General features: G+C 32.4%; 2 protein-coding genes across 2 annotated transcripts; one reads left to right on the top strand and one right to left on the bottom strand.

Moving 5' to 3' along the window:
* The first annotated feature begins 1,109 nt into the window (after positions 1-1,109).
* TET6 (tetraspanin6) lies at positions 1,110-3,259 on the top strand. The gene is made up of 3 exons (XM_079017119.1): positions 1,110-1,662; positions 2,491-2,804; positions 3,005-3,259. The coding sequence occupies exons 1-3, from the start codon at positions 1,171-1,173 to the stop codon at positions 3,042-3,044; spliced, it is 846 nt and encodes a 281-aa protein (XP_078873245.1). The 5' UTR covers positions 1,110-1,170; the 3' UTR covers positions 3,045-3,259.
* Positions 3,260-5,958: 2,699 nt separating this feature from the next.
* Positions 5,959-8,147, bottom strand: LOC145068844 (rhomboid-like protein 19). Its single transcript, XM_079015820.1, has 8 exons — positions 7,849-8,147; positions 7,563-7,687; positions 7,414-7,474; positions 7,138-7,304; positions 6,952-7,057; positions 6,667-6,872; positions 6,433-6,570; positions 5,959-6,344 (listed from the first exon to the last, which is right to left on the bottom strand). Exons 1-8 carry the CDS (start codon positions 7,861-7,863, stop codon positions 6,242-6,244), a joined length of 921 nt encoding a protein of 306 aa, XP_078871946.1. The 5' UTR covers positions 7,864-8,147; the 3' UTR covers positions 5,959-6,241.
* Between the last annotated feature and the right edge of the window lie 434 nt (positions 8,148-8,581).

The following is an 8,581-nucleotide window of genomic DNA, read 5'->3' on the forward strand; positions in this document are numbered from 1 at the left end:
ACTCTGGTGAGACTGGGGTTTTCAGCCATATAAATGAGACGAGGGTTTTCAGCACAAAGCAAAGTTTTTAATTTTTGGGGATTTCATTTCCCCCTAGCTATTAAAAGATGGAACGCGCGTTCTATTAAAATTTATAAAAACAACATCCTTAGACAGGATACACATTTTATTATAGATGCCATCCGTGTTTTTTTAGACACTAATTTTAGGGCACACAAAAATGCGTGTCCTAAATCTTTTAAATTTTGGGGGAGATGACATTATTTTAGGACACACATATTTGCGTATCATAAATCATTGCATGTCATGGTTCGCATGTCATTAAAGACCTGTATTCTAGTAGTGGGGAACCCGTTGCACCGATATTTGATACATTAACATTTACTGGTGATCATATTTTTAAGTGTCTAACAATGGTATACATAAAGTTTATACAATTTTATATTTTTCATATTAACTCTCCAAAAAACCATTACTTATGAAGAGATGAAAACTCCAACATATATAAAAACATAAGGGAACCCGTTGCACCGATGTTTGATACACTAACATTTTCTAGTGATCATATTTTTAAGTGTATAAAAATGGTATACATAAAGATTATACAATTTTATAACGTTAAAAGAAAGAAATTTATCATGCTTAAGTTCACCCTATCATATTTTTACACGCTTTAGGTTTATGAATTTATCAAAAAGTTGATGTATAATTAGCATATTTGTTATTATGCCTATAAGAAAAATGAAAACAAAGTCAGTTAAGAAGTGCAATTTGGTCATTTGCAAACTTATATTTCTCGAAATTCCTCCATCCCTTGTGCATGCATGTGGAAAGTAATATGAACCAAAGTATGGATAAACTTTGAGTTCATCACTGCTTTTACAACATCACAAAGAATCCACCTTTACTGTCCCTCATTTTAGAGAGAGAGGAGAGATATATACAAAAGCCAAGGATTTACATATTGGTGTGTGTGTTTGTGTGTGTGTGTGTGTGTGAGAGAGAGAGAGAGAGAGAGAGAGTATATATATATATATATATATATATATATATATATATATATATATATATATATATATATATATATATATATATATATATAAGAGAGAGAAGAGGTGAGAGACAAAGAGTTGGCAATAAAAAGCATTAGCGTATCAAGAAAACTGAAACATGTCAAGGTTTAGTAACACTGTAATAGGTCTGTTGAACCTATTCACACTCTTAGCTTCAATACCGATAATAGGTGGCGCCTTATGGCTAGCAAGAAGCAGCGCCACCTGCGAAAGCTTCCTCCAAACACCACTTCTGGTCATCGGATTTGTAGTCTTGATTGTATCTTTGACCGGTTTCATAGGTGCATGCTTTCACCTGGCCTGGGCACTTTGGGTCTACCTGGTGGTGATGCTGCTCCTGATCGCAGCGTTGCTGGCCTTCACCATCTTTGGGTTCATCGTGACAGGAGCAGGCGGTGGAATGAATGTTTCCGGCAGGGCATACAACGAGTATCACTTGGAGGATTATTCGCCATGGCTTCGGAAAAGAGTTGAGGATCCAAAGTATTGGATGACAATCAGAAGTTGTATTTTGGGGTCAAAGACTTGTAGGGATATTGTCATGTGGTCTCCTGTTGATTATTTGACTAAGGATATGTCTCCTATTCAGGTACTCTCTCATTCTATTTGATTTCTTTTAATTTATTGTTATATAACTACAGTGTTCAATCTTTGACCCATTAAGTTTAAGAAATTAAGCTTACCTTCTATGTATATTCGAATGAAGAAAATTCTCATTAAGGATCAAAGATGAGACATCATGGTAGGTGCTCCTAATGATGGATCAAGTTAATTTAAGACAAACATATATGTGATGAGTATTTTGACATATATAGATTGTGTTAATGGTATCTAACATACTCATAATTGAAGTAAAATAATTTTAATAAAAATGGAAAGGAATATAATATTGTTGATATAGTTTTGAGTATACAAATATATGGCTGAATATATTTGCTAAACTATACAATTGAGAGAAAAATGTTATTGAAGTTCAATAAATTTTAAATTGAAAAAAAAAATGTTATTGAAGTATCGATACTTTCCTTACAAAAGAATTAGAATAACCTTTAAATTATGTTTCAAGATTTGTACTTCGAATCTAATAACTATTTGAAGTTATTAATATATTAAAAAAAGTAATCATTGAAAGCCATAATATTTATCATCCTTCTTTACAAACAAACATATAAGAAATGACAAACTGCACCATCTAAGCAGACCACATCGCCCGTCACTTGAGAGTCAATCATAGAATACTAACAATATTTGTGTGTTCCACGGTTTAACTCTAGACAGTCTGTATAAAATTTTGCAGCTCAACCACTAGGCTTCAATCTCGGTCCAAACAGACAAGTAATATCAAATAAGTTTAGAACTATATACAAACATTTAATAATTATTTATATCAATTGTGTTTGATTGCATACTTATGCAGTCGGGTTGTTGCAAGCCACCAAGTGAATGCAACTATGGGATGACGATGATGACACAGGACTTAGATTGCTACAAATGGAGCAATGATCCGAGCACATTATGCTACGAGTGTGATTCATGCAAAGCTGGGGTTTTAGAGAATGTGAGGAGAGATTGGCGCAAGCTCTCAGTTCTCAATGTCATCATGACATTACTTTTGATCGGTATATATTGCATCGGTTGTTGTGCATTTAGGAATACAAGGAGGTCGGAGACAGATTACCCATATGGTGAAAACCAAATGTCCAAGATCCGACCCAGATGGGATTTCTTTTGGTATGCTTCTCACCACTGAAATCGAATGTACTTTTTTTTGTCGTTTGAAAGGATGAAAGATCAATTTTACAAGAGGGTATATCTGTTTTTTTGAAAAGACATTAAAAATAAAAAGGGTAGATATAAGACATGTGTGCTTACAAAGATTACATATTTTCTTTACTTCGAAGAAATAACTTTGTTGTTGTGACTTTTTGCAGGTGGAGATGGTGGCATGACAGAAGACACCAGCTTTATTGAAAAGTAAATTTCAACAATCTTTTGTATTTTCGTGATTAAGCTCGACAGTTAATCTTGTTATAGAAGGTGAAGTACGAAGATGAGTAAGAATATAGTTTAACATTATTATTATTATGTTTCTACTCTGTTTTAGGGTTGAATGTAATTTTGCATTTTGTGACATGTGTAATTATAGATTAAATATTTACCCTTTATGAAAAACTTACTTTAACTTTTTTCTTCTAGCAAAGTTCAATGTTTAGTTAATTGCATACGTCAATGTGTGAATTTGTAGCACAATATCAACTACAAGTGGACGGAATAGTGTTCACTTATTGTTACTGATCAATTGGGGTCATAAAGCTGTAGTTGTCACGTGAGTAAACAACTTGAATTGTTCATCATTCTATGCGATCTATCCATAAACAATATTATCATATTCATAACAGTAGTGAACCGAGAACAAAAAGTTAAGGGTAACACACCTAATTTTAAGACAATAGGAAAAGTTACACTATGAGTTGTTGATGATGTTTTTATTTAATTCTTGATTTGTGCATGTTTGTTTCTTGTTTAGTTGTCTTTTTCGGTTTTTTTATTTAACTGTTTGGTTTATGTTTATCATTAACTAGGTATAAAACACGTATATTATACGGGTTGTCTAAATATATATATATATATATATATATATATATATATATATATATATATATATATATATATATTAAAATGTAAATAATAAGTATTTTTTAAAATAAAATTTTTGAAATAAAAAATGAAAAAACATATTAATTGCAATTTATTATATTTGATAATTTACATATATAAGTATAAGATTATATGGCTTTTTAATTTTAAAAATTAAAAAAAAACCATAAATTTACATGTCGATATTATTTATTTAAAAAATATCCCAAAATGATAAGTGTTAAAATTCATTAGAGATTGACATGTGACAAAATTATTTTCATTTATTAGGGAAGATTGTTGGACATGATAACTTTTTATAAGCAATTATCGTGTTAATTTTTCGCTGTATCTACATGATTTCCTTGGATTGTTTGTGGCTGTTTAGTTTGCTGATTTTATAACTCTCTTTTGATCTTCGTTTTTAATGTTGTAGATTCTCTGTTTCTTGTTGAATGGAGTAAAAGCTTTGTAGAATCGAAGTATATCCAATTCACAAAGGAATTGAAATATTACTAGCCAAATCAAAGTTGGAAAATCTAAAATGACATAAAATCAACTGTGATCAGGAAAACATAAATCATTTGCAGATGATTTGGGGAGCATAAGTAAACGTTCATCAGTGAACATATGTATATGTTTAGTAGTGAACATACTTACATGTCATAGTTGCACATACATATTTCTTCAAAACTAAACATATATATTTATGAACTTTCATAGTAGTATTGATAACCAAATTAAAATATTAGTCTATTTAAAGCCCATTTTGCTAATGGCTTAGATTAATTAATATGGATTAAAGTGGTGTGTTTGTATTGATGAACAGAGACTAAATGGTTGTCGTTTTTAAGACACTCTGATCAAATTTGTAATCAATGTTGCTAGATGAACATATGTTCATGGACAAACATATGTCCATGCATAAACATTGTAAAATTAGGTCCTTTGTATTTGACATGTATTTCTTGTGTTTTGTGTTTTATAGGGAGTAGAAGTGAGGTGGTTCAAACTATACATGGTCGAGACTTAGGCATCTCGGGTCAAAAACTTTCCTCTAAAATGGAATAATTCTAAGATCATGGAGGTGCATCAAGTGGTAAAAAACGAAGGGATAAAGACTTTTCACTAGGAATGAAAGTAGGAAGCTATTATCGTATAAACTGTTATAAAATATCTTAGTTAGGCATTATTTGGTAGCCTCTTATACATTACATCTTTTCTTCTCATTGAGACACACACACACACATCCTCCATCCCGATCTGTTGCGGCTATGTTCCTCTCTGGCCAGCATCGCAATTGTCTCCACCTCCGACTGTTGTGACACAGTGCCTCCGACTCCGACTACTTTGCCTCCGATATCTTCTGCAGGTAACGCCTTCTTCCTCTTTCTCTTGCTATGTAAACGATTAGCGCTTGAAGTTCCCAGTAAAAAGATTTACGTTTGGAACTAATTTAAGTGATATAATCTTTAGTTAATTTTTTTATTTTAAATGGGTTAACCCAAGTTTAACCAATTTATGTAGTAGGTTGGGTCGGGATCTACATAAACATGTCAACCCGGTGACAACTCATTTATCTAAAAGGTTGGGTTGGGTTGGAAATATCAACCCATTTAAATAAACAGGTTGGATTGGGTTGAAAACTTCAACCCAATTAATAAAAGGGTTGAACCCGAACCCAACGCAGGTCGACCCATTGTCAGCTCTATTAACAGGTTAGCTCTTAATTTTTCATTAGTACTTCGTTTGGAAAAATGGAAGAAAATAGGATGATATCATTGTAATAGATTTATTTTGATTTATTTTTCATTAGCTCTTAATTTTTCATTAGTAGTTCGTTTGGAAAAATGGAAGAAAATAGGATGATATCATTGTAATAGATTTATTTTGATTTAGTTAAATTAACAAAATAAGATTAATATCATTAGCATCTATTGCCTAAAGACATAATTTCTTTTATTTGTATGTAGATGTTATCTTTGTACCTCAAGGTATAAACACTTTAGGACCTGGACGTTATCTTTGTAATAATAATGTACGTTTCATTTCTTTTCTTTTTCTTTCTTTGTAATAGCAATGGACTTTTGTTTCTTTGTAATTTCACATTTTGATGTGTAATTAAGTTTTGTTATCCTTCTTAGTCATGGTAATCTCTTTACTTTTTCTAGAATCAACCCGATTCTTGAATATAAAATGGTAATTTGATCCATAGTATAAAAAATGTTTAAAGTGATAAAACCTTCACATCTATTTTGCCAATTGCATTTATGACATAACTAACAAGACATCTCATAGCCACTTTGTTGCGTAACTAAGACAGATCATATCATAAAAGTTTGTACTGTGTTTGACATGCAGATCATATCATAACAGTTTGTACTGTGTTTGACATGCAACTGACTCCAACTAAAACTAATGCGAATGAGAGAAAATATTTAACTTTTCGTCCCACCCAAAAAAACAAAAGAATCATAAGGATCTAAGACCTAATATACTTGCATATTGAGAAATTTCCCATTTTTTTATCTTTAAACCTTTTCACTTCCATCTCTTTTGGGCTCTATTGTCCTTCCTTTAGCTGCAAATCTGTCAGAAGCCAATCTTTCTTCCAATGCTCTTGCACCCCTTTCCCTGGAATTGGAATTGCAATAAGAGGGAATTGGAATTTAAAGGAGTTTAAGATGTGAAAGTGTTTTTTTTTCTTTTTTAATAAAAATACCTTCTTCTAGATGCCTCAATGGAGTCAGAACCAGGTAATGCAGCACTACCTACTGTATACCCCCTTGTCTCAATGGAACTTTCAGACCTTCCACACATCATGTGATGAAAAGCTGAAGCAATGGGATCAATCAAAGGTCTGCAAATCAACAAGTTAAATTACATGAATGCCCCTTTAAAATAATATAACCTTGAAAAGAAGGGTACTGTAGAATGTAGATCTTCATTAGAATACCTTAAAAATTCAGGAAAGAAAGTAGAAAAAGCAAATTCATCACTAGGGTCACCCTTGATTTTGGTTTCTTGTTTTCTTTGAAAGTATCTGAGGTAGATCCAACCAATATACGTGCCAAATATCAAGATTGGAAAACATGTTTCTGCTGGCTCTTCTGTAATGAAGCTCATAACAATGGACACAAATAACACCAAAGATGGCAACCACTGCATAATCCAAAAACATAATCAAATATGGAAGTAAATTTATTTGTGTGTAATATGAATACTTTCATATGTTTCATACCTTTGCTTTAATTCTCAATGGAGAGAATTCTTGGTCAGGAACTATCTGTTTGACACCAACTAACAGACCTGAAAGGGCCCCACCAAATCCAGAAATAGGCATGTAACTACAATAGATTAGAATTGTTAGATGTTGATATCTGTTCATGCAATTATAAGATAAATTTCCTCCATTGTTATAACTTACAGATAATTTTCCTCCATTGTTATGTAATACAAGGAGATCGCCATGATGAATAGACACAGAGAAGTCAAGAGATTGACAACGAAGATGAATATCAAGAACTCTCTAGAACCCCAGATGGGTTCAAGGAGCTTTCCAATGAAAAGAAGACCGATTGTGCTAATAAGAATCTGGAAAACGAATGTAATGGATCAGTCTGTATACATTGTCAATAATTGATTCGTTTTTCTCCTTCAAATGTATGGAAACTACAAACATAAACCCTAAAAAGGTTCGTACCCCGTGTATGCTTTGTTCAATATAACCAGCTGTTAAGAGATTCCAACCGAAAGGAATTGTCCTGTGATGCAAATTATGAACATGAATTTAAAATTACGAAAACATCAAAACGAAACAGTGTGTTATGGTGGAAGGAAGTTAATCGATACCTGGCAGGAATGAGTGCAACATAGGTAAGGGATGTAGGGAAGATCTGAACAGAAACGTGTACACAAACAAGAACAAACACTAGGCCTTTACAAAGCTTTGTAAAGCCTGCAAACACGTTCGGACCCTGTTCCAATTACCATTATCAAAAATCAATCAAGAAATTACAGTTGTATTTTCAATTCTTTGGAAGAAACTTGAACATGGATACATTTATATAGATCTAGATATGATATCGGACAAAAAAGAATGAACACGAATCAAAATTCTCAGCAAACAGGCGCTTACTGCCGAAGAACTCATGACAACAGGGGAGTAAATTGAGAATGTTGATTTGATTTAGGGCTCAATTGCTCGATTTGTTATACTTTAATTCTGAGTAATTTGTGATAAAAAGAAATTGAGAATGTCTGCTGGATGACCGGAAAACAGGAGACGACCGGAGTACGGCGGAGGAGATCTCAGTCGACGGGCCTTCTTGTTTAAAGTTTTTACTGACTATTTTGATCAAAGCTTTTTTTCACTGAGTAAACTACTAAATTTTATCAAGCTTATAAATTAATAAATTATATTTCTGGTGATTTTTTCTAATAACTATCCGTATTATCGACGATAATTTTTCAAACGATTTGTTGATAAACAATATATGCAAAAAAGAATATTATAAGTCATAATAAATAAACTATTAAATTTATAGAAAAAATGTAATACAACACAATCAATATGTGGTATGGGCTAGGTATTTGTAGCCTTGAGGGTTCAATCTTAGACATTATAAAACTACATCTTACATGAGAGTGGTATATATGATATTACTTCTGATTATCTATATGCTTTGACTCGTCTCCGCGATATGATTCCGGGAAATATGGAAGTCGACTTCGACATGATTGTTATACAGAAAGTAGTTTTTGAGTGTCTTTGGGCATCTCATGCTCATGATTTTCTCCTAACTATCTCTATTGATGGCATCGGCCAACATATGTCTCATGTGGAGTACCGAACTATCATTCGTTACCGC

The sequence above is a fragment of the Lactuca serriola genome, chromosome 8, assembly GCF_051521515.1.
Source record: "Lactuca serriola cultivar US96UC23 chromosome 8, Lser_US96UC23_V15, whole genome shotgun sequence".
In the NCBI taxonomy this organism is placed as follows: domain Eukaryota; kingdom Viridiplantae; phylum Streptophyta; class Magnoliopsida; order Asterales; family Asteraceae; genus Lactuca; species Lactuca serriola.

Coding starts and splice junctions, on each gene's coding strand:
- TET6 (XM_079017119.1), top strand. CDS start 1,171: ATGTCAAGGTTTAGTAACACTGTAATAGGTCTGTTGAACCTATTCACA. Junction 1,663..2,490: donor AGGATATGTCTCCTATTCAG/GTACTCTCTCAT, acceptor ATACTTATGCAG/TCGGGTTGTTGCAAGCCACC. Junction 2,805..3,004: donor CCCAGATGGGATTTCTTTTG/GTATGCTTCTCA, acceptor GACTTTTTGCAG/GTGGAGATGGTGGCATGACA.
- LOC145068844 (XM_079015820.1), bottom strand. Junction 6,873..6,951: donor CATTGAGAATTAAAGCAAAG/GTATGAAACATA, acceptor TGGATTATGCAG/TGGTTGCCATCTTTGGTGTT. Junction 6,571..6,666: donor TTCTTTCCTGAATTTTTAAG/GTATTCTAATGA, acceptor GTTGATTTGCAG/ACCTTTGATTGATCCCATTG.